At 37.7% G+C, this 26,223-nt stretch overlaps 2 protein-coding genes across 7 annotated transcripts in view; one reads left to right on the forward strand and one right to left on the reverse strand.

The window, feature by feature from the left end:
• Positions 1-26,223, forward strand: part of ggcta (gamma-glutamylcyclotransferase a) — a 439,956-nt gene that overhangs the window by 305,221 nt on the left and 108,512 nt on the right. The window lies entirely within an intron of this gene.
• The window catches only part of LOC129454554 (uncharacterized), a 79,622-nt gene continuing 55,410 nt past the window's right edge, over positions 2,012-26,223 (reverse strand). The window contains exons 7-20 of one of the 6 annotated variants that reach the window (XM_073858607.1): positions 22,541-22,899; positions 18,887-19,144; positions 16,000-17,676; positions 8,851-8,994; positions 8,374-8,544; positions 7,922-8,025; positions 5,184-6,378; positions 4,916-5,016; positions 4,709-4,759; positions 4,217-4,598; positions 3,950-4,120; positions 3,504-3,633; positions 3,083-3,404; positions 2,012-2,559 (exon numbers count right to left, since the gene is read on the reverse strand). In XM_073858607.1, coding sequence (XP_073714708.1) covers positions 3,389-3,404; positions 3,504-3,633; positions 3,950-4,120; positions 4,217-4,598; positions 4,709-4,759; positions 4,916-5,016; positions 5,184-6,378; positions 7,922-8,025; positions 8,374-8,544; positions 8,851-8,994; positions 16,000-16,231 — 2,697 coding nt within the window. In that variant the 5' untranslated portion in view covers positions 16,232-17,676; positions 18,887-19,144; positions 22,541-22,899 and the 3' untranslated portion in view covers positions 2,012-2,559; positions 3,083-3,388. The remainder of the gene's footprint in view (positions 2,560-3,082; positions 3,405-3,503; positions 3,634-3,949; positions 4,121-4,216; positions 4,599-4,708; positions 4,760-4,915; positions 5,017-5,183; positions 6,379-7,921; positions 8,026-8,373; positions 8,545-8,850; positions 8,995-15,999; positions 17,677-18,886; positions 19,145-22,540; positions 22,900-26,223) is intronic. The other 5 variants (XM_073858609.1, XM_073858606.1, XM_073858610.1 and 2 more) reach the window with 5 other exon arrangements.

Raw genomic sequence — 26,223 nt, forward strand, 5'->3', positions numbered from 1 at the left:
TACAACATTTTTTCACCAACAGGTGGCCACATATAAAGGTGTTTTGAATGCTTTGAAACAGTGAATCATTTTTCAAAGCAAGCAATTGGTTCAATTGAATCAAAGCCTTGTTTCTCCCGCCATACTGAAAAATCCAGCTAAATCCAACATAAGCTTCTAACTGGTTTAAGGTGACAATATCTGGTTTAAGCTGGTCCTTCCAGCCTGGCAAAGCTGGTGGGTCAGCTGGTCTTCAAGCCAGACCAGCTAACGTTAAGTCCAGCTAGACCAGCTTAAAAAGTGACCAAAACACAACTTGACCAGCTTGCTACAGCAATACCAAGTTGGATTTTTTAGTAGGGCATCACTAAAACAAAACTTGTAAAACTGCAATCATGCCTTTATAAAAAAAGAAATCATCAACTTCACTTAACACACAGAGACCTCAACACTTTACACACAACTCTATGACGATGACAGTAATAAAATCTCATGAAGTGAAAAGATGAGCTTTTAAAAAATAATAATAACAAAAATAACTGCATAAATAAAAATACAAAGAGCAAAACAACAGTTCAATAACACATGATGCAATGCATGATGGGTAAAATGTTCAACTCCATGCATAAATAATCTAATCATTTTTGTTTACTTTCATGTAAAAAAGTACTTACCACAACAAACAATGGGTCATTTGAAAGATCTAAGACCCAAATGTTTGTATTTGACCTTTATTCACAAAATCTTAATTTGAGTCCATACCTGTAAAATGAAATATGACCCTCAGTCACAGTCATTGTGAAAAAGCTCATGCATGGTCGTCATGAAAGCACTTCACAAAACAACATCCCTCAGAGCTTTTGGTTCGAATGCGTGCATATTTGGAGAAAATTTGATTGATTTGATGTATTTACTTAAAATTCCTGTAGAGAGAGGAGTAATGTTTCATCCATTTTACGGGGCGATATGAGCCACTGAGGTTGGTGTTCATTCATACGTGACGCCTGGGGGCGCCCTCGTGCAGAGACCGCCCACAATTGACACACGAACAACAGCTTGGATCCGGTTCATCATGGTGCCCATATATGGGCATAGCCATGGGCATAGCCACCCTGCGGCTAAAACATGCACATAAAGATGTTTTGACGGATAAAACAAGAAGACAATAAACGCGATTGGGATTATATATGGTGTATCTGTGTTTTTACAGTCATGTCGGGTATTTTAATAAACAATACAGTATATTTATTATAATGCAACACCTATCAAAACAGCCTTTAATTAGCACTGTACGGAATACCAAAATGAGTGTTATTTCTGTTTGATTTTGCGATCCGAAGCCACATCAGCTCACACATGGTCATTGAAATGTATATTTTTGTAAGAAAATATATTTTGTATTTATAGACAGATTTAATGACAAACGTGTATAATAGGGGGGTTAATGTTTGCCCTAAAAAAAACAGAATATACTTTGACTTAATGGCTTTAAGTTAAGTTAAATAATTTTTTTTCCTAAAAACTTGTATTTTAGGAAAATCTTGCAATTATTGTGTAAAAAGTGTAAAATGTTTGAAGTGAGATCTTGTTCCTTTTATGTTTTCCCCAGTAGGTGTTTTAAGTGCTTCAATCATTTCTGTGGCTTTAGCTAAAGTGCATTTCTAGATACATTTAAGGCCAATTGCAATTATGTTATAAATATATATTAAATGTATTTTTTAAAGTAATGTACTTTTAATCAGCTCTTAACTCTAAAACAAAAATAATAGCAACAGTGATAACAGAAATAGCTGCAGAGTATCAGTATAATATTATGCATGATTGGTAATTCCACAGATTTAAATAAGCTAAAATAAGTAAATCAAAATGTCTTGTTGATTGAGAGAAATTGTGCAAATTAAACTAAAACACAGAGTAATGAAGGGTATATTTCAAGGTTTAAGTCAAGTGTATTTATTTATTTGGTTTAAAACAACATCAGGTTTAACAGTGGGTCTGATTGGATTTACTAAGTTAAATTACAGTATTTTATACCATGGTCAAGGGTTTGATATTGCATATGAAAAACATGTACATACTGTAAGTAACCCAAGTTAATCAGTTTGATCAAATAAAAAAGTAAAAAAAGCAAATTAAAACATCTGTTAAAGAAAGTCTTCCATATTAAATTCATTTTTATTTATATTCTGTAGCACTTTTCACAATCGTTTAATTATTTCAAAGCAACTTTACATTAATAAAAAAGAAAAGACACAGAAAAAGCAAGGAACAAGAAAAGTTGCAAAGTACAGATTAAACTGAACTATCAAGCATTGTAATAATGTAATGTATAGAAGAGAGATTTAAGTTAAGCCAATGTCAGCTGACTCCCTAAACTCCTACTGTAGGAGAAAAAAACCATAAAGAGAGAGCCAGACATAACTGATTCTATAGAGGATAAACTATATATTAGACACTATATTATACAACTTAAAAGTATTAAAACAATATGAATGAAAACATTTTTATTTAATGTGTTCAAGGACGAGACAGGATCTGCATCAGACATTCAGCCAGTGTCTTTGGTCATGACTTCTGAGGCTGAAATACAACCAGAAGATAAGAGAGAGAGGAACATTTAATTTTTAATCATCATATTTATAGTATATCTTGAACCTTAAAGGCACAATATCAGTGGCGGCTCGTGACTGCTCATCTGAGGGGCGCTAATTAAAAATATGTGTTCGGAGTGTCGTGTGTTGCCTGCGTTTTTAAGATGTGTGTTTGTTGCATCATGTGAATTATGTGCATCACGTGTTTTGTAAAAATAAGTGCCTGCTGCACACGCGTCAAATCATTTTATGATAAAAGAGACTTTGATTATGCTCTTTTATCATAAACCCTTTAGATGCATCTTCAGCAGGCACTTATTTCGACAAGACACGTGATGCACACAGGATCTCTCGTTGCGCAGAACACATATTTTGAAATAAGGAACCACACACATGACGGGCTACATTCATGTTGTGAGCGCCTTCGAAAAAAGAAGTCACCGGCCGCCACTGCACAATATGTATGATTTTTGTAATAAAATATCCAAAGACAAATGCAGTTGTGTACTTACATTATGGAGAAATTCCTGTTTTAAATAATGGCTCATCTCTCTTTGAGATTTCTGTAATTTTGTCCATGCTATTCTCGGTTTCCGGTTGTAGAAATAGGGAGACACAAGAGGACAAATGCAGAAGTGTTGGTTTAAAGAACATCTAACACACAGCTGTTGTGCCTTGCAGCTAATTCATTATGATGGAATTAAATAATGTAATCAAACGTACAGTTAAAAAAGCATTCATTCATTACCTCATCCATGAAAACAGCATCTCCCATCATTCCTCTCTTCTTCAGTCATTAAGCTTCATCCTTTTTATATTTATGTGGATAGCGCCCTGTAGTGATGAACATTTAAAACAATATTACTATACAACTAACTACACAAAGACAAAGCATGTAATCTGCAAAATGTAGTTTCCTACTCGGTCTGTTACCTAATTTTGTAAAAGAGTAGCTCTGCTTCGTCAGGCTCCGTTTTAAACCAGTCATGATCTAAGATCTGCTTCAGCGTCAGACGATCACTTGGATTCTTGGCCAGGCACCAACTTATCAGATCGCAGATTTCTGTACAAGATATAGGAGAGAGCTGGTTAGTCATCATGACAGACAAATGGCAATAATACTCATGGCATAAAGAGACACTTTTGTTGTCATTTAATAATATTGCAAAAAAGTCTATCATTGAAAGGGCCCCTGGTCACAGACAGACAGTACCTCAGGTTAAGATGATGGCACAGTGATGGCGAGCCACTAAATGACTGTTTAGTTAAACACAATAAAATCTAACATCTTGCCAGACAGACTGTATCCTCAGATAATATTTATTGTGGATTTGATCAGAGGCTTTGTGTGTGCATGTTGATCAGTCATTTTCACTCACCCTTTGATAAACGCTTCTTATTATCCATCAGATCCCAGGAATAAAAGTCATCTACGGGGTAAGTTCCAAGCACCATAAAGAACAGCAAAGCACCTAAGGCCCAGACGTTTGCTGGCATGGCGTGGAATTTCCTAGCCCTTTTGATCTCAGGCGGGGTGCAACATTCAGCTCCTGTACACAAAACATCATGTTGAGTCATTTTGTAAAAGATGACCCTGCACTGACAGCAGGTTTCAATACTCCACTATATAAAAAAATTCAGCTCACCTATAAAGTCACAGGACTTATAGCCATCATATGTAAGAAGATGTCCAGACCCAAAGTCAATTAACTTCAGGGTCATTGTTGATTGCTCCACCAAGAAGTTTCTGGGATGGAGGTCTGTGTGGACAACTCCATTATCCAGACAGTGTTGCACTGCCAAAACCGCCTGACGCATGAGATGTTTTGCTGTATTTTCTGTTAGTCTTCCATAACAATAAATAAAATCCCACAAGGATACGCTGTGCAGAGAGTACTCCAACACGAGATTGATATAGTAACTAGTCTCAAACCAGTCATACATTTTAATGACATTGGGGCATGAGGGTGCATCTCTTAACTTAAGCATCAGCGCCACTTCTGTAATGAGCGGTTTACGGTGTCCAGGCTGGAGAAAAATAATAAATAAAATAAAAACAATATCTTGTATTGGTGTATATTCACTATCATTGTCTATTTTATGTCTAGTTTACTTCATTACATTTTATTACAACTTACAATCTGAAGAGTTCTTTTATTATTTAGTTTGAAAAATTGCTTGATGGCAACCTGTAAAGAGAAAAAACAACACTTAGTTAATTTCTCCTGAGCTGACTGAAGCGGCTCACCTGACACTGCACACATAACTTTAAAGTTTGAGAATATATACATTTTAAAACATTGTTTCAGCAAACATTGTGTTCGATATAAATACAAGTGCATTACCGGAGTGCCATCCGATTTGCTGATCCCTTTGAACACTTTGCCAAAGCCACCTTGCCCAAGCACTTCATTCTCCAAGAGTACATATTTAGATTCAAGAGTGTCTGAAAAACACACAGATAAATGATAAGATTACAGTACATGTTAACACTCATATACTCACAGATGAAAGGTACAGCATACATTTCCAGGTACAGAAGAAACCATTTACATATTGATGCAACCCAACCCATTTTACATATTGATGCAACCCTGAAGTCAGTACACTCACCTTTAAGCACTGGGGGATTAGCTGGTTTCTTCTCGCTTGGCGGTTTAAAAGCATGTAGACAAAGATTTGGAATTTTTGGCCTGACAACTCTATCATCTTCTGGCAAGGGATTTTCAAGAGCTTTTGGACTGGGATTTTTATCTTCTTTTGCCGTAGGATTTCCATCTTCTTTTGGTCCAGGATTTTCAACAGCTTTTGGCCTGACCACTTTGTCATCTTTAGGCCCAAGATTTTTAAATCTACTTGGGTTATGAATCCAAGGATGTCTGAGATTTCCAACAGCTTTTGGCCTGACATCTTTATCATCTTTAGGCCCAAGATTTTTAAATCTACTTGGGTTATGAATCCAAGGATGTCTGGGATTTCTAACAGCTTTTGGCCTGACATCTTTATCATCTTTTGACCCAGTAGCTTTATTTGGGTCGGGATTTCCACCACCTTTTAACCCAATATTCTCTAGAATGGCACCTATCTTCTGTAGCCTGGCATTAGCTGCAGCGATACCATCATAACTGGCCAGATCAGCACCATCCATGGCATCAGGAATAGCTGGATCGGCATCTTTTTTCACTTTTTTCCCTTTTTTTCTCCAAGGGTTGTGAAATAAGCGGCTCTTTGAAGCCTTTTTTTTGTTTTTCTTTAAGCCAACAATCTTTGATTGAGAATCTGCCTGATCAATAACTTCCCTGGCATCAGGGATAGCTGGATCGGCTTCAATCTGTGAAGTCGGCATTGACTCCACTTTGCCCCTCCGGAAGCATCCAAAGATGCGTTGCTTCAATGTCTTGCGACTATCCGGATGAATCTTTGTTTTTGATTGGGGGCCGGCCAGAGCAGGAACATCCATGCCAACAGGAATATCTGAAATAGCCTTGGGCTGTTGAGTTGGCACAACAGTCACTTTTTCTCCCTGGAGGTTAAATTTGCGGCTCTTTGAAGCCTTTTGTTTCTGTTTCTTCGGACTAACGTAGGTCTTTGACTGAGATGCCGGATCAACAACTTCCCTAACATCAGGGATAGCTGGATCGGCTTTAAGCTGTGGAGTCGGCATTGACTCCACCTTGCCCCTCCAGAGACAGCCAAAGAAAGCCTTTCGTTTGTCCGGTTTGATTTCAGTGTTTAATTCAGAGCTCCCCAGAACAGCATCATCCTTTAGATTAGGAATAGCTGAATCTGCATTAAGCTGTGGAGAAGACTAGAGGTGGGTCAGACAAACAGACAGACAGATAAATGTTTCCAGACATGTTTAGAAGCCATGTTTCCATCCAAGGCTTTTTAGCAAAAAAGCTTTATAATTCGTTACATTTTAGCACATAAACGCAATGTCAATACTTCAAAAATATTTTGGAAACACTTTGTCAGCTTAAACGCAAATAAATGTGATGTCACATGATAGATCTTCATTACGTGCAACCTCTTATCCAGAAAATGATTCATGTTTATTAATCTTTAAATATTAAATTTTTTCTTCTCATAATCGAGTCCCTTTGGTGAAAGCACATTTATTTTAAATTACAGAGACCACAAACATCAGACTCGACCTGGCTAAGCTTTTATTGTAAGAGCATTAGAGAAATTAGGTAAATAATTTGCTCAAGGTCAGATTTTTTGCAATACACAAAAACTTATGTGACAATACGCTTTCCTCATTCCTCATCCTTATTCGTGAAATCACCACGGACACCATTTTATCACCATTTGAACAGAAAACCTTTTTACTCTAGCCTGACTACGTCAGACTTCGTACTTCCGCTAAATTTCATTACGCTTCTGTACTCAGTCTGAGATACCTCCCATTCAAACCGTTTTCCTCCGGTCTCAAAACGTCCATCCAATCAACGAACAGAGGGCGGGCTGAGAGCCGTGACGTAGACGCTAAACGCCGAATCACGGTTGTAGTTTGTTGTGGACATGGAGGTACAGAAAGCTATTTGCTCTGTTGTGGAGAACCGGCACTTGCCAACTTAAACCCGAACAAGAAAAGTGTTTGTTAAACATTTGAATGGAGATTATGTTGTTGCCCTACTCCCGACAAGTTTTTGGAAAAGTTTAATTTATCAACTTTACCGATCGTCAGCGAGAAACTGTGTGCAGCACAGCTTGACGTGCACAGCTTGACGTGCACAACGATCGAGAAATCATGGAATGGAATTATATTGTTCACAGTTAATGGTGGAGGACGCGTGGGCAAGCATTCTTTGGTGACATTCCCGATTAACCAGAAAATAAGGTAGGAAGATTTAATTTACATATGGTTATGGTTGTCTGGTGGAAGAGTTTGAGAGGAGAGAGGGGCGTTCCTCCCGTTAGACGTGAGTGGAAAGCCACCGTAAGGATAGTGTTCAACTAGCTCTGGCACGATTTACTTAACATAATCTGCAAAAGTCGTTCATAGCCATGTTAACTCTGGTATTTCGCTCGATGGGTTTATACGTGTATTTTACAGCAGAGATTCGATGCGGCTGATCCGGCGCATAAAGCACATCATATCCAAATGATATGTGTGATTGGCTTACGTTTAGACCAATGATTTTAAACTTCAGACAAGCCCCTCCCACGAGAAGGAAAACGATTGTCAATTATGCCCAGCCAGACTCTGTCTATGAAGCGAAGCAAAATAGCAGAGGATGGTATTACCAGGCTATTTTTACTCATATTCACTTGGTTGATAATAAAACCTGGATGGAAACATGTCTATAAATGGACAGATAGTTGTAAAATGTAATGATGTAACAAACCTCTGAAGGAATCAGTGTTTCCACCTTATCATTCTGAAGGCATGGGTGCATAACATTATTCCATCCCTTCTTTATTGAGTTCAAGATTTTTTTCATGCATTTTTCTACACACACACACAAAAAAAGATAAATTATTAGAAAATGTATTATTACAAAAGAGAATGACAAAGAACCGTGGTCAGTGATAATACTTAACAAACACATTTAACAAACACATTTAACAAACTGTCCGCCAAGATACTATTTAATCAAATATGTAATTGAGTATCTAATCTTTATAATAAATTCCTGAAAATACAGCAATGATTATTGGATTAATAATGCTGTTCAAATAAGAGTTTAAAACACAATAGAAGATAAGATATCAGTATCTGCAAGGGCCAACAAAACTTTTAAGAAACAAACAGGGCACAGATTTAAAGATTGTCAAGAACACAAAATTTCCATCTGACCTTTGGGGCTGTTCGCCTCCTCAAATGCAGGAGTAAACTCCTTTACTCCTCCTCGTGGATGTGAACTACCGGCGTGTCTGTCTAACAAATGTCCGTTGTTCGGGACAATGTCAAGGACAGCACTTGGAAGGACAAAATCCATTCCGTCATCATCACATCTCCATCCCAACACTGCAATTCAATAAATAATGTTATGAAATTAATGCTTTAACTGAAGTGATCAATATGTGTCTAAAACTTGTCACTTAATGTCAATGTATTGTTTATTCAACTGTATACAATATGTCAACTGTATTTCAAAATTTGGGTTTCTGTATTGGCAAAAGTGAGAAGTGATGTCATGTGCCAAAGGAAAAGGTAAAATGAGGTAAAAAGTAAACAAGCACCACCTAGTGTCTATCTGTGCACGTGCATTAAGAATAATGTATTTAAACTTATCAGCATTAAAGCCACATTTTGCTTTCATTTTCATCTTACTTGTTGGGATTTTCTCCTCTACTCCTCCACTTGGATTCAATCCACCGGCAGCGCAGCCGACCTCAGATGAAAGTCCGTTATCAGGGACATAGTCACAGGTCAACACAGCATTCGGAAGGAATGAATCCATCTCTCCTCCAAACACTGCAATTACAATTCAATAAATTAATGCCTTCATTTGAAATGATAATTTTTATTTTTGTCTAAATTGTATGGAAGCTGAGAGAGGCCATGCATTACTATTATTTTTGCTTGCTTGTTTTCTCGTAATCACGACTTAATTTTCTGGTGATCTCGAGATTACAAAAACTTGTCATCCTGACAATCCAAATGTCATAATGTAATTTCCTGTCCATAATATTTAGTGTATTTTAATGTGAACTGCTGATGTAAAAATTGCAGATAGACTAATAAATAAATAAAGTTGAACGATTGGGGCCAGTTTGCCGGACAGGGATTAGAGACTACGGTAGCCTGAAACTTTAATAAATGTGAGCTGCCCAAACTGAATACAACTTGCACTGACATATCTTAAAATTCCTCAGTGCCCTTTGTTTTGCCTCAAAATGCACACAAGTAATGTTTCACGAGTTCACACTTACAAATAAGATAGATTAAATTAGTAAACCTATTTGGCGTGCTGTCCGGGGAGAGGGCTCTGAGTATCCCCATTTTTACAGGTTTGTAATAACATGAGAGTGAGTAAATGATGAAAGAATTTTCATTTTTGGGTGAACTATCCCTTTAAGTGGTTTATTTGATGTGCTCCTCCCGAACTACGTTAATAAAACATAATTTTTAGTGAGGCCTGTTTGTTAAAGGAATAGTCTACTCATTTTCAATATTAAAATCTGTTATTACCTTAACTAGGGCTGCACGTTTTCAAGTTTTTAATTAACCGTTAACCGACACCCTTAGCGGTTAATACTCGGTTAACCATATTATGCGCAAGGCAACCCAGAGATACAGACACACGAGAAAGGGGTAGTTAATTTTTTAACACCTTTAATAACTGGTTGGACCACATTTAAAACGAAATTAATTTATAGAAATAAAACGCAGTGGTAAGGACAGAGCAGCTTAAGTATGTCACTGACTTTGCGTTTGCGGGGATGGTAGGCTGGTAGTGTTGGGCGATATGCCCTATTTTCAGATCGTCCTATCGTCAGCCTGTGAGATCGGCGATACACGATATTATCGGGGGGCGGGGCAGTAGTTTACTCATTTTTTTATATGTTAATTTTTTACTCATTATAACAAGTCACTTGATGGGTGGACAAAAAAAAACAAGAGCAACACCGTCATGACCGCAACCTTCTTAAAACTGATGCCATTAATGCGAGCGCGTCATTAAAACCCTAACCATGATTACTTAATAACTGTAAAAACATGCATCTGCGCACGCACACACACGTGCGCGCACATAAACAATTCAATGCATTGGTTTAGTGCTGTTGCAGAAGACTACACGTGTCAAGCAGTGGTGCTCTCAGAGGTGCCTTTTTAAACGCATCGGTCCAGCGGAACGCGATCATATTTTAAACACAATCATATATTAAACACGAGGGACGTGTTTCTACAACTCCTTGAAATGCATATCATAAACAGGAGTAATACCTAGTGATCTGACTTCGGACAGAGCGCAGCTTTCTGCATGTACGCGAGAGTGAGAGAGAGGCGCTAACATGCAGCGGGTCATATTTTAAACAAAAAGTAAAGTTTGCCTCAGCTCGCATGAAACGCATTAAACTGAACAAATACATAAGGATTACTACTTTAGTTTATGTTTAGACTTCGGACAGAGGCGAGAGCGCGTGCACGTGAGACAGAGAGAAGCGCAGCTGCTCATGACGCGGCGCGCTGGATTTAGTGGTAGAAGGAGACCAAGACGCGCGCATAAAGTGCAGGTACGTGCAAGAAGGAATTCTCTCTTTACAAGCTCTCCACGTAAAGTGAAGCCCACAAACCCTCATGTGAGGAAAAGCATGCATTGTGGGTGTTAATATAAAACTATGATGATAATAATAATAATCATAATAACCATTCGCCAACTATCGTCATGACTATCGCCATGAAAGCCTGCCATTGGCGATATGTCTGAAGATCGTCGATACACGATACTATCGTCTATCGGCACAACCCTATAGGCTGGGCGAAGGTACTTGCAGGCTCCGCGGCCGCCTCTCTATGATGCCCGGGTGTTGGCTGTGTTTGTCGCGATAGTCTGTGAAACGGGGATTACCGTTGCTTCAGCCTCTAGCCGGTTAGATCACTTGCCCACCCCGACACCGTCTTTCACCGTCGTTTTATTATTTTCTTGTAATTAAATCATTTAGCTTCGTTAGAGAGAGCAAACACTTACAACTGAATGTGTCTGCTGCCTGAATTCACAGCGGAGCTGAACGCGAGTCACGTCACAGACCAGCAGGTGTCAGATTTCATTTATTTCTGTCAGAGTTTGCGAGGCGAGCTGACTGACCAGATGATGATGCGTGCTTACTCGTTTTTGTTATAATATATGATGTTTAATATAAGCGAGATCGTTTTGTTGTTGTGTTTTTCATCAAGAAAAATAAACCCATCATTCAAGCAGCGCTTTATGGAGGAGTAGCCGGTTGCACTGCTTGGACGAGTTCTGCGAGAATTACCTGCGCACATTGACTCAAGCACTTAATTAAACCAGCTGTTGCACTCACATTGCACGCAAATTCATACGCGATTTAATGCAGCTTACGCAATCGCTGCATTTAAACAATTGCGTAATTCAAAAGTGAAAGTAAAATGCGCACGTCTGCATGCATTAACCAGTGGGAAAATTCTGTCACCGCAGCAACCCTAAGTTGTACATGAAGTATATAAGCACTGCATTGCAATACTTGCATTTTGCCCTGTCATTCTCGATTTTAAAGTAGGGATGCACCGAATCCAGGATTCGGCCGAATACTGGGCTTTTTGACGGGGTTCGGGTTCGGCCGAATCCTAGATTTTTTTTCCATCGAACCGAACCCTAGGCTTGCGCTACGCTGGTCGACGTCACGCGGCCGTTGATTACACACATCGGGTGCTGACGTGGAGATGAGCTTTTTCTTTCGGTGAGCCTTAAGGGCGATTTATAGTCGTGCGTAGGTTCTACGCCGTAGCTATGGCGTAGGCTATCCGTAGCCTGTGCGTAGCTCTGTGTAGAGATCTACGCGGACCGCAAGCACTGTGATTGGTCCACCAGAACCCCTCCCGTCAGGTAAAAAAAAACTGCGTCATAGGTATTTCCGTTTGTGACGGTGAAAACAAAGATGAGCCACGTTGAGGAGTGATTTAACTCAAACTGGATCAAAAGTCACTGTTTATTTACTTCCATCATTGCTGGTCTTCTCAAATTATACACAACAAGTTGCTGTTTCTTCTGCGTTTGTGGGTTAACTTGCTAAGCTTCTTCTTCTTTCACTTTTGTGCTGCTACTGTGGTTACACGCGTGGATACTGCCTACCAGCGGTCGCGCGTGTGTTTGCACGTCGACGCGGACGATGACGCAAAAGTATAAATGAAAACCGGCGCGGAACCTACGCCGTCGCTGCTACGCCGTAGGACCTACGCACAACTATAACGAGCCCTAGGGGCCGGACACACCAAAACTTTTAAACACGGCAAAAAAAAACGCCTTGAGGACACCAAATGCCAGCTGTTTTTCAGCCGAGCGCTTGGTAGCTGTGACGCTTCAGCTGTGAGCTGGTTGGTTGCTGTGGTAATGTCCCGCCCCTCCTCCACTGTAATTGGACGGCTGTGTGAAAACTGACATTGACGAGCGGAGCTTCTCACTCAAAGTTAAATATAGTTTTCAGCGCGGAGCTGCTTGCTTATTGGAAAAACGAGCGTGTCGCAACACATCGCTTTCATTATGCATAGGCTTATGGTTATTGTCAAAATAGTTTTTCCAACTTGTCATCCTGGCATAATGTACAGTTAAAATTAAATAAAATGAAAAAATACATTGCTGTGGACGTTGTTTACTTCATTAATGTTTTTTACTGTGTTAATGGAATACGGATGCAAGTAGGATTCGGTATTCGGTCATTACTACTTCTTGTGGACATTACAAATGTCTGGGAGCGCTTTGGCGGTCTCTGGTGGTGCAAAAATGTATTACAACTAAATTCAATGTACGGCATTGATGCCACTTTACCGAACAAAATGTTTCACTCGGTTAAACGATTTTTAACGGTTAATCGGTTAACCATGGACACCCCTAACCTTAAAGGCGGAGTCCACGATGTTTGAAAAACGCGTTGGAAAAGGAGACGGGCCGACTACCAAAACACACTTATAGCCAATAAAATCAAATCAAATGCCAGTTTGCGTATGTGTGGGGCGGGTCTATCAACAGAAGGTCCAGATTCTATTGGGGTAGGGGCGTGTTTGTTTAGGTGATTTCAAATATCAACATTGGCTTTCAAACATCATGGACTCCGCCTTTAACTAAGAATTGTTGATACATCCCTCTATCATCTGTGTGCGTGCACGTAAGCGCTGGAGCGTGCTGCGACACTTCGATAGTACTTCGACTCGGCGCAGTAACACCCTCCATCTACCATTATGAGAGTGAGAAGGGGAGCGGACTTTTCAGGCGAGTCGAAGTACTCCCAAAAGTGCTATTACGCCATAAAATATAGTTCCTCTTTTAAATCCGCTTAGAAAAGCGCTACGTTTTATTTTGTACCACCAAATTTGCTCGTATAACTACTCGTCTTAAATAGGAAAAACGTTGATGTGTTTGGTCACTTCTAACTTTATCTCTAAATGGTACAATTGAATTAAATGGGGCTAAGCTAAATGCTATCGAAGCGCCGCAGCGCGCTCCAGCGCTTACGTGCACGCACACTGATGATAGAGGGATGTATCAACAGTTCTTAGTTAAGGTAATAACATATTTTAATATTGAAAATATAAAACTAGTTATATTTCCTAAATAAATTAAGGCCTAGTACTGGTTTAAAATAATCTCTGCCCGGGAAACCATCCCATAATGTGCGTGAATTTAGGGACCATCTCTAAAGTAATAATGTACACGTTTCTATCTTCAATAGTATTTAACAATTTATATTAATAAATATATAAAAAAGTAAAAGTGTACACTATAGCTGACAACCATATGAACACAGTTGGGTTTGTGACTGTTTGTTGACTAAAAGTCATTCCATTTAAATGCTGTAAAAAGTAGAAACGTGTATATTGAGGCGTAACTTTACAGACGATCCCTAAATTCAACACATTTCATTTTAAACTAATCCCTGATCCAATAAAACCTAATTTCTTCAAAATATAACCTTTGCTGTCTACAAACAATACAACACGTTCACATACATATATTAAGTACTCATAAGCTTTAATCACATCACAAAAATACTACTTTTGTTAACTTGAGATAACGATAAATTATTCTTAAGTTAGGGTGGCCATTCGTGGCAGTTCCGCCGGACATGTCCCGAACATGTTTTCGGGTTTGTTCTCCGGAAGTCGCGTTGGTCGACCGCATTCGTCATCAAGGTTTAATATTTCGGGTTTAATTTCAGAAAAGCAACCGTTACATTTCAATGTAAGAACAGTGATTGTAGGTCTTAAAAGAAATAAATCTTTAACTGAAATGTGAGAACCGGTGTTGTGTCGAACTCAGTTCCCCCTATGTTTCCCTTTAGTGTAGTGCTTTTATAGCGTTTTTTCATCACGTTACATTTAGAAAGATTAAAGATTTGAATTGGTTATAATAAAAAGGCATAATATCATGTATTTTATAATACAATTGATTAAATATTTCATACATTTGACAGTTTTCTATTAGGGTATTTCTTTTAAAATATAGCCTGTCTTTTTCTCTTTTTTTTCCTTTACTGGTTGTTTTAAAAATGTAATGTTTGCATACATAATTAAATAAATATTATACATATAATATGATTCATACTGTAAAAATAATTGACTTACCATTAAGAACAATAAAGATACATTACAGAAATGCACACATATACATCTCAGTAACCATTAAAACTTTAAATATATAAATAATAAAACCTATAACGTGATGAAAACGCCATAGAGGCACTGGACTGAAGGGAAAGATGGGGGGAACAGACTTCGACACAACACCGGCACGAATGGCCACCCTAAATTATGTCGTGATCATGTGAAAACAAGCAAGCAAAAATAAAAATAGTACACAACCTCGGCTTCCGTAAATGAACATCACATTTGCAGTCTTGTGTAATTATGTGTTCTGTGTATTTTTGTATTTTGGACTTTTATTTTGACATCCTGTTCTGTTCTGGCTTTTATTTTGATATACATCCTGCCATGTTTCACTTCACACTTCCTGTCTGTTTTGTATTTAAGCACTTCCTGTATACCTGTTCAGGGCTGATTATTGTCTGTATCTGCCTGTTACCTGTTTCTGTTAATCTGTATCTGCCTGTTTTTTGACCTGTGCCTGTTTATTTGGATTTTGCCTGTATTGCCGCCTGCCCTGATATATTTTGCCTGTCTTTGGATTTACAATTGTGGAATACCCACTGGATTTGTTTGCTGGCCCTTTTTGGGATTTTACTCAATAAACACCTTTTGCACATGGATTCACTTCTCACTCGCTTTCATTAAAGCAACCCGTTACATCTTGATAATAACAGTCATATGCACTATTGCTAACTATTTATTATGTTATAGGCTACATCCCTTATGAAAGGTCAACATGGTTTTACTACATTTACATCCAAAAATCATGGTTAACGGTACTGTAGTAAACCCATTGTTACCTCAAAATTACCATGGTTTTGCTAATAATCAATACACCAATAAACGTGGTTACTACACTTTTACCACATAAACCCATGGTTAATTTTCGTGAGGAATATTAGAACAAGGCATCATACGGCGCAATTTTTATCCTAAATTTCAGGGAAGATTTTTTTTAATTTTGGTCGCTTTTTGTTAAACGAGTCCAACTTTGTCTGGGTATTCCGCCGGCCAAGAAAAACGGCGGGTAAAATGTCAAGTACACGAGCACCACCTGGTGTGTCTAACGTTACATGTACACGTGCATTAACAACACAATAACTGTATGTAAACTTATCAACATGAAATTCAGACTTTTTGCTTTAACTTGCATCTTACCTCTTTGGCGTTTCGCCTCAGTAAGTGTTGGATAAACATCCACCTCATAATCCTCCTCCTCCTCTCCTCCACATGGATTAAAACAACCGGCAGCGCGCCCGACTTGTGACGAAAGTCCAATATCAAGGACATCGTCAAAGTTCGGCACAGCATTCGGTAAAATAAAATCCATGTTTTCGACATCTGTTCCTTCCATGTCCTTGTCAGACAATGGTGTTATAGGACGAAACATGTCGAAGAAAAACTGAAAGACTTAACTGTGTTTAGACTCGGTTCACAGAGAGTTGAAATCTAAGTAAACTGTCTGTCTGTACACAGTGCGTCAAGCAGTTTAAAGTTGCGAACTTTTTGAAAGTCTGCAAAATTCACTTGGTAATCTGTACAGTAGCGTTCGGAGTCAACCAAAGCCAAGCGTTCAGATTAGTCAAATGATACCGGTTTCATCTGGCTGAGCCTTTTATAACCATTATGTGATGTCATAATGGTTCCATGACAACGGCGCGTTCTATATGGGGGTCATGGAGTTCAGTGATTGTTCTGTAATTACGGCTCAACTCTGATGAGTTATTTTTTATGTCCCTTGTGTTGTTTATTAAAACTATTTACAACTTTTGGACTTTTTATTGTAGATCTATATGAATATTATATCAAAACTCTTTAATATCTATTAATGCTTATTGCTACTTTTTAAAATGTATTTTACAGTATGTATAGATGCAATTTTGTATTAAAATATTTAGATTTATTGTGTTATTCATTTACAACCACTAGATGGCGCTTTGTTAATTACCAGTAATGTTAAAAGAATAAAAGTATTAGTCAAGAGTAAAACACAGACATGCTCAGATTGTATGAAGATTTTATTTAAATCATCAAAAAGCATCATATATTTTACTGCATGATACAAACAAAATATTTTTTTCATTGCTCAACAACAGTCGTATGTCAGTAAGAGTCATATGGCAGTCAGTAAAAACAGTACATGGTAAAAACAGACATAAAGTTAGATATAAACTCTCATCCCTTACAGCAGTTAAAACATCAGCAGAGTTACATATTGCTGGGGTTACTGCAGGTTAAATTCACCAAATACCACTTAATATTAATTCCCAAACACATTAAAGGACATTTGACATGTTGACTGATGAAGAACCACCACAGAGACTAAAGGGTCATGGTCAAAATACTGTATGAGATGAGAGGAAAAGATAAATATATATAATATATAATATTAAATATATTTATAATATATTTAATATTATAAAAATATTTATTCTGCCCCAAACCAATTTTATGCAACAATCTCTTATCTTTGGTAAGAAACAATAAAGCCTAGAGGTTAAATGTGGCATAATACATTATAAAAAATGTTACCTTATTAAAGATATCGAGATTATATTTTTTACATGATATATTTTATGTAGAAATCTCTCAAACTTGCTTCACTGATACTCTGAACTGTATTGAACTACATCTAAACACAGTTTAATGATTATCTTCATTCACTGTTATATTTACCTTTAAGATAAAGAACCATATAACACCAAAAACATGTTGAAGTCAGACTTTCTGTTAATGCTATTCATTTTTATCACCACTAGGTGGCGACTGTAGATCAAACATGCAGTCACTGTTTCATTTCTCTGCAAGGGTTTGAGTGGAGATGAGCACGTGGACCTGTGTGATGATAATAAGAGATTATTCAAAGACATATCACAATGATGATAACTTTAGTATAGGGATGAACATTCTGGAAAACAGCTTTAAACAAGTCAGTTGTCTGGTTTTAACAGGGAGTATTCCAGAAAGCTGAATGAAAGATGAATTTCTGTTTTCTGATGAACACAAAAATATATTTCGATAAATGATGGCAAGCACACAGCCAACGATAACCAACGAGTTCCATAGTAGGAAAACAAATTCAATGGAATTCTATGGGTACCGCCAAGCGTGCGCCTACCATCATCTATCGAAATATCTTCTTCATAATTTATCACAATACTTACATATTATTATTTTTGTTCATCAGAAAATCAGAGGTTTATCAGAGGTTTATAACAACATGAGGATGAGAAATTATCACATTTTTGGGGGAACTATCCCTTTAAAAGGGGACATATCATGAAAATCTGACTTTTTTCATGATTAAGTGCTATAATTGGGTCCCCATTTCTTCTATCATCCTAGAACATGTAAAAAGATCAACCCAGTAACTTAGTTTTGGTGAACAATTCTCTGCAAACGTGAAAAAATAAGTTATTGAAATTTGTCTCCCCTAGTGATGTCAGAAGGGGATAATACCGCCCCTTAATCTGCACTATCCAACCACAGCACTGCCATTTAGTGCAGAGATCAACTCATTTGCATTTAAAAGAAAAAATGTTTTGCTCACACCTACAAAGTGGCAATTTTAACATGCTATAATACATTATCTATATTTTATTTTGAACTAAACTTTACATACGTACTCAGGGGACACCAAAGACATATTTGATATCTTAAAGTTTTGTGTCCCTTTTACACTAAACTCAGAATACACATGAGATTAAGCGAGTATCTGGCAAACACGAACGTTATCATAAACCCTTTTGATGTATCTGCAACAGGCTCATATTTTGACATCACGCATGATGCACATAAGGATACATGTCGCACCGGACACATAATTTTTTGAAATGACGAGCCACACACATGATGGGCTACATACATATTGTGACGAGCTTTGTATCAAAAAAGAAGTCTGATAGTAACTATACAATATTTTCATAGTAAACATATAGTAACACAAATCTTAACTAATCCACCAAAAAACAAGTGTTTGCAGATAATTTTACAGACCGGCTTAGAAAGAAAAAAACACTAACCACGAATTAGTCGCATCACTTACAAACAATGAGGAAAGCTGTGTATTCTTCTTTATTTTCATCAAACACTGATTGATTGAGGTGATTGTGACACCTCACAAGTGGTTTAGAATATGTAAACATTTAGTTCGCTTTCTAAAAAATCGTAATATTCATCGTATACCGCCATCCATCCCTAAATTAGTGAGATAGGGTTGCACAGTGGGCAGCACTGTTGCCTCACAGCAAGAAGGTCCCCAATTCGAGCCCCAGCTGGGTCAGGTCGAGGTTGCATGGCCTATCTGTGAATAAAGAAAAAAAGAAATTACTGAAATATGAATATCAGCCAGACCTAACTCACGGGTCACTTTGTTTATAGCCAATCGTTTTCTTTTTTTTTTGTTCTCTGATCCAGAACATAACCTGACCCGGAGCAGTTTAGATGCATAGCTGAGCTACTTTCTTAGTACCCAAATCCAAGGTTTGGCACAAAATTCACCAACTAAACTGGCTTTGTGGTACAAGTCCCTGCTTTGAAGACTTTATTAAAGGAATAGTCTACTCATTTTCAATATTAAACTATGTTATTACCTTAACTAAGAATTGTTGATACATCCCTCTATCATCTGTGTGCTACACGTAAGCGCTGGAGTGCGCTGCGACGCTTCGATAGCATTTAGCTTAGCCCCATTCATTCAATGGTACCATTTAGAGATAAAGTTAGAAGTGACCAAACACATCAACGTTTTTCCTATTTAAGACGAGTAGTTATACGAGCAAGTTTGGTGGTACAAAATAAAACGTAGCGCTTTTCTAAGCGGATTTAAAAGAGGAGCTACATTTTATGGCGTAATAGCACTTTTGGGAGTACTTCGACTCGGCGCAGTAACACCCTCCCTCTCCCATTATGAGAGTGAGAAGGGGAGCGGACTTTTCAGGCGAGTCGAAGAACTCCCAAAAGTGCTATTACGCCATAAAATATAGTTCCTCTTTTAAATCCGCTTAGAAAAGCGCTACGTTTTATTTTGTACCACCAAACTTGCTCGTATAACTACTCGTCTTAAATAGGAAAAACGTTGATGTGTTTGGTCACTTCTAACTTGATCTCTAAATGGTACCATTGAATGAATGGGGCTAAGCTAAATGCTATCGAACGTCGCAGCGCGCTCCAGCGCTTACGTGCACACACACAGATGATAGAGGGATGTATCAACAATTCTTAGTTAAGGTAATAACATATTTTAATATTGAAAATGAGTAGACCATTCCTTTAACTTAAAGCACTCTGTTTAGACTACCATTAATTCATACTGGCATAAGTTGGTTTAAGTTGATCCAGACTGACCACAGCCATGCTGTTTACCAGTAAAACGGGTATAAAAACTTTTAATGACGTTAATTATTTATTATTAAATATAAAATAAGGGTTTTTTTCCTCCTAGGACTTTTTTCATTCAGGGGTTTTTTCTCCGAGGGGTTTTTCAACCCCGGGGAGTCAGCGGACATTGGCTTAACTTAGCACTCTCTCGTATACGAGCCATTATTAACACGCTCGCTAGTAAAGTTTATTCATAGCCGCTGTATTTTGCTACTTATATTGTCTGTCGATTTTCCCCTTTTTAATTACCAATTGTGAAAAGCGCTATATAAATAAAATTGAATTGAATTATTTAAGAGGTATTAATTGTGTTAGGATAAACAATATTTCTTTGACAGGATTGTTGTTTTGGACTACACGGTATACAATAAGTGACAACCAAGCATTTATTGGTGATTTACTGTTTTTTAATTTTGTAAAGATATAACCTTGATTGCTTTAACATTGACTGTGTAAGATCATGTCAAAGATTGAAATCAATATGAAATCAAACTTTGATGTTTAATTCTCATCATTAGATTGAGACTTTAAAGAGAAAAAATAAAAAATCTGTCATCATTTACTGACTCTCATGTTGTAACAAACCTGTGTAAATTTATTGTGTAAAGATATTTTGAGAAATGTTACAAACCACCAAATTATGGGTAATTTTGATATTAATTTAAAATATTTTGGTCTTAAATATTGTTTTGAATTGTGTGATGTCTTTATGTCTTAATTTTACTATTTTTGTTCTAATTTTCTTATGATATTTTATTATTGGTGTTTAAATTGTATTGTATGTCAATGTTTTGTTTGGTATGTTGTGCAGCACTTTGGTCAGCATTTATGCTGTAAAAAAAACTTAATTCATGTTCATCAAAAATAAAAACATTTACACTTTGTAACAACACAAGAGTAAATAATGACCTAATTTTCACATTTGAATCTCTTGATCTCTTTATCAGGCTATTTCACAGACAGGCTCACAAATGCCACAACTTTGTGATCAAGAATTACGATAACCAGTAATTAAACGAGCATCATCAACACAACATAGACGTTGTTGTCCAGCTGCGTCTCAAAACAATCCATGTTGGAAACATTAGCACGGCTTTACTTTATCTTTCTGACATCCTCAGCTCCACTGTTTTAATAGAAGTGAAGCTCTCACACCTCAGCTCAACAGCTTGTGGAGTTGGAGGCGAATTTCTTTAAGGGATTTCTAACAAGCCTCAGTGCGAACGAGGATAATTTGATCAAGCGCAGACTTCTTCGAGAGCCAATTAAACAGAGTGAGTAAGACTTCACACGATGCGACAACAGAAAAAACAAAGAGCTCGGCAAGAACGCCTCTGTAATCGCTCGGATGACAAAATCTCCAAAATTAGTCACGTTGGAATGCTTGCTAACTGAGAAGATTTTATTGATAAACACAGAGAAGTCACGTCGAGCAGTCCAAGGCCAGACTAGTAGTAGGTACAGAAGATGTTAGATAATAATACCTACCCGGTGTTAATAAGACGTCAGAACACGGCCTAGACGTTTACAAGAGTCGGAAAACTTTTCTTTACTAGCATAATGGGACATCCAAGTTGAATTCGGTTGGAAGTGGGTCTGCTTCCTTCATACTGTACCCGTCTGTCTGTCTATCTGTGCATACTTACATATAGCTTACTAAAAGAGAGAGAGAGAGAGTGTGTGTGTGTCTATCTTTAGTGTTGTGTGTCTATGGTCTGTATGTGGCCTATACAGGCTGTTCCTGACAGACCCACAGCGGGGGCGTCACATGTGCGCTGGCTGCACTCTCTGCTCAGCGCCGCTAAACGATCCCAGAGCGTTCCAAAGGATCCCAGGCCTCGCCAAACCGGCCCAGAACGCACAACTGCTCCCACATTTGTCCCCGCGTCTGTGTTGACGCGTCGGACGCCAAGCGCGGGGTTCGTTCAGCTGGGTTTGGACCCGGTGCCCAGCCGGTTGAGGGGCTGTGTTTAATTTCAACAGGCGCGCAGGGACAGCCCGGTGTGGGTGCTCGTAGGGCCTCGTACACAGATGTTCCCAGGGCATTGTTATCCAGAGAGCACAGATAATTGGTTTTCTCCTGGATGGGACGAATGATGCTGTTGCCAGTGTGTGGTTTTTTGGGTGGTGTTTAGGGTCTATGTGTGGCTGCGTGTTTGTCTGCTGGTTGCCACCATATGCCAGGAAGCGTTTCCTACGGTTTTACAATTTTAGCACATTAACACACAGAGGTGTAGCTGCTAGAGGTCAATTTCTCACCGTACGTCGCTATATTTGGTAATAATGTAAGTGTATGCGACTGATGTAAGTGTACGTTCACCTGCGCTCCGGTGTTTAGCGCTCCGGAGAGACCACGGCTGGGTTTTGTGTCGCTTCTCTCCGAGCGGCACAGCTGAGCGTTTCCGCTTCAGCATTATTCCAATTAACACTTCCGAGTGTCGACCGAAAGCTGATAATGCGGCCCCGGCTGCGCCCGACCGATCGCTGATCAGCCACCACCTGTCTGTTAAGACCCTCACGTTAAGACGAGGACTGCAAAAACCGACCCTGGATCAGCACTTTACTTACAGCAGGAGTTTCAAATGGATACGAGGTAAAGTGTGGTAAATGTTTCGGCGGTGCTCACACCACTAGAGGGCAGTTTGTGACTTTGATTCTGGATGTGGCATCCACACGGACCTAAAGACAGATACAGAAAATACAAAGATTCATTAGACCAGCAAGCAAATATTCCTACAATAAAATAAAAACACACACAAGTGAATTTTTTGCGATTTCGGATCAGTCTTAAACTCACATAGCTTTTATTGGCATGGTATAAAGCAGTGGTTCATAAGATGGGGGCATGAGATGGTGCCAGGGGGGCATAAAATACGTTTACTTATTATAAATTCTGTGTAATTAAACCTCAGACAAAAATATATCTACCAAACAACAGTACTACATTGTATAACTTAATATGTTTTGTTTAATTCAAAATCTAAGTTTTATGACATTAATTTTTTCTTTGGGGAGGCCGTGAAGGGAAACACCATATTTGAAACATTAAATAAACATATTTACGAACAAAAATACATAGAAAGGTCTATAATTTTGTTACAAGAGGATGTTAAATACACAATCCTGTCATTTTGTACAGTGCTATTAATCGTTTCGGATATTTACAGCTCGATTTTGGTTCTGTTCTCACGGCCAGGTTTGAATTTGTATGTTTTCTCCCAGTATTGTCCTTTTGTTGAATCTGATTAAACTCTTTTTAGTGGTTTGTAAAAATGTGTGTATAATTTGGGCATGATGTTAATGTGACTTTATTTAGTGTGCAGTGTGAACACTGCAGGTCTGTTTGTCTCTATAGTGAGGTTATAATCATGATCAGGATTTATTGTCGTCAGGTATTTTGCGAATTTATATTCTTTATTTGAGATAGAATTCCAGTTGACTTTTTTTAAGCTGTTTAGTCTAACATTTCAGATATTTTTCTTTTTGTGTTTTTATTATTTTATTTATTAAATCTTAGGTTTGGGGTACAATATGGTTTGGGCTATAGTTGGTTTCTTTATATATATTGATCTCAGTCTTGTAGAAGTGTATCTGTCACAGCCATTGCTTTTCACAGAACTAACCATCTCTGTTTTTAAAATAAACAAAATCACATTTTATAGTAATGAATGTACAAGGTCCAAAAAACAGAGGTTTAAGTAGCTAAAGCACTCGCATTTACAGTCATTTTGCATATAGAAGCTTACTCATACATGTCATCACACTATACTCATGTTAAAAATGTTTCTGTTTCTTGTTTTTTGTGTGTTTTAGAATCCATTTATAGATTGATCTTGAATGCATATTGTATCTGTCTTAGATTAAACATTTGTGGATGAGATTAATTGAGATTATTATATCTTATTTTTGCCTTAACTTTAGTGTATATATATATATATATATATATATATATATATATATATATATTCGGTTGCACGGTCTATAGAGTATACCAGATTTATATTTCACTTCAGGTTGTATATGCATAACTGTATATGTGACGCAAATAAATAAATATATTGAACTTACATAACAACACAATCATAGAAATATAAATAGAATATGATTTTTTTGTGTATCTTTGTGCATCAATGTGTACGTTTTAGTATGCGGATGTGCACAGTGTTGTTTCATTGTGTGTGTGTGTATATATGCCGATCAAATGCTCTTGACTCATATCTGTCAAATCCATCTCATGCGATACTGTGACTCAGACTCCGCCCCCGGACCATGTGACTGACAGCACACAGTAGAACAAGCAAAGTTCAGTCACTAATGATGGACACCACACACACACACACACACACACACACACACACACACCAAACAAACAACACATGTGAGCTATCAGCTCGTACGCTGGAGCTTTCAATCAAACAGAGTCATTTACATCTTCACATAAAGCAGAAGAACAGTAACTCGTGAAGCTGCAGTATTATTGCTTTGTTTGTTGACACCACCGTTCTGCGGGTACAAGTTACTGTACATTTCTTTTGTACATGCAGTTTTCATGAACTCAGACAAACTGGAAAAGGGGGGTTATAAAGGGGGGAGAAGGACCTAAAATATACAGTCCCTTACAATCTTAAAAATAAAGGTGCTTCACAATGACATAGAAGAATCATTTTTGCTTGAATGGTTCCTTTAACATCTGAAGAACCTTTATTGTGGAACCAAAAATGGTTCTTCTATGTCATCACTGTAAAGAACCTTTATTTTTAGGAATGTATAAGAGATAATGAAATAACAGAAATAAACAGTTTGATCAAAACTCATTTGGCTTATTTCACAATAACAACCTGCTGCCTGTACGTTATCCTGCATATTACACGGCTATTTACCTCATAAGCAAGATAAAAAACATTAAATATTGATTTGAAATATTTTATTTGCTCATTTTTAACAAATGCAGACCTTCAACAACACATTTTCGGTTTTAAGATAAGACAAGACTTTCAAATGTCATGAACATACTATTTGGTTTAATCATTTGTAAATATAATGCCGGATATTACATCCGGGTTACCGTGTTTTATTAGTTTTGAGCAGTTGTTATCTGGGAATAACAAAGCTGAAAAAATCAGAATTAAGTATTCCAACGAGCCGTGTAATAAAATCATATACTGTATATTAATTGTCAAAATAAATGTACGAATAAACATCCATGCCCATATATTATTTATCAGGCATGTCTATCCGTGTCTGTCTGTGTGTGCAAATGTGTTATTCAGTGTTTGTGTTTGAAGCAGGGAATAGTGTGTTATTTTTGGAAAAAAGCCTCATTAGTGATGGTCTGGTATATCGAGGTCTTAGCGTGTACGTGCGTGCATGTGTGCGTGTTGTGTCACAGGATTGTGTTCATTCGACACATTTGCTCTAACAAGGTCATTTTGTGATTTAGCGTATATCACAGTGTATTAAGAATAAGAGTGAGAGTGTGTGTGATTTGTACGTTGATAAATGTTTATTATATTTGTACGCGTGTAGGAATGTGTGCGTGTTGTGTAAAATAGTTTGGGTAAACAAAAAACTGAAGATACGTGAAGATAAGTTTTCAGTGTGGTTGTCAGATATTAAATTCTTAAAAATAAGACAAGCCCAGTCTTTGGGTTAAAATGCACTCAGATAATTTTATATTTGACACAATTTTGTAAGTGGAAGTGTAGTTAAGCATCTCTATAAACATCTGTGTGAACGTAAAAGAAACTGAGCTTGCAAAGAAGTTAGTTGTGTGATATTTTGTAAGGATATGGTCTGCATCTGTTTGGTAAGCGGTCAGTTTTAATGTCGTCCATCACAGAGGTCAGAGGTGATGATGGCTAAAGCACTCGTTCACCGAGCGCTGCTTTCGGCTGGTTGGATCTGTTGGTGTCAATGATAAAGCGACCACATATTCGCACCCATTCTTTCTCAAACGGCACGTTTGTCAGCTCTCTCTAACTATAGCTGAAGCTCACAGATGTG

The sequence above is a fragment of the Misgurnus anguillicaudatus genome, chromosome 20 (genome assembly GCF_027580225.2).
Source record: "Misgurnus anguillicaudatus chromosome 20, ASM2758022v2, whole genome shotgun sequence".
NCBI lineage: Eukaryota > Metazoa > Chordata > Actinopteri > Cypriniformes > Cobitidae > Misgurnus > Misgurnus anguillicaudatus.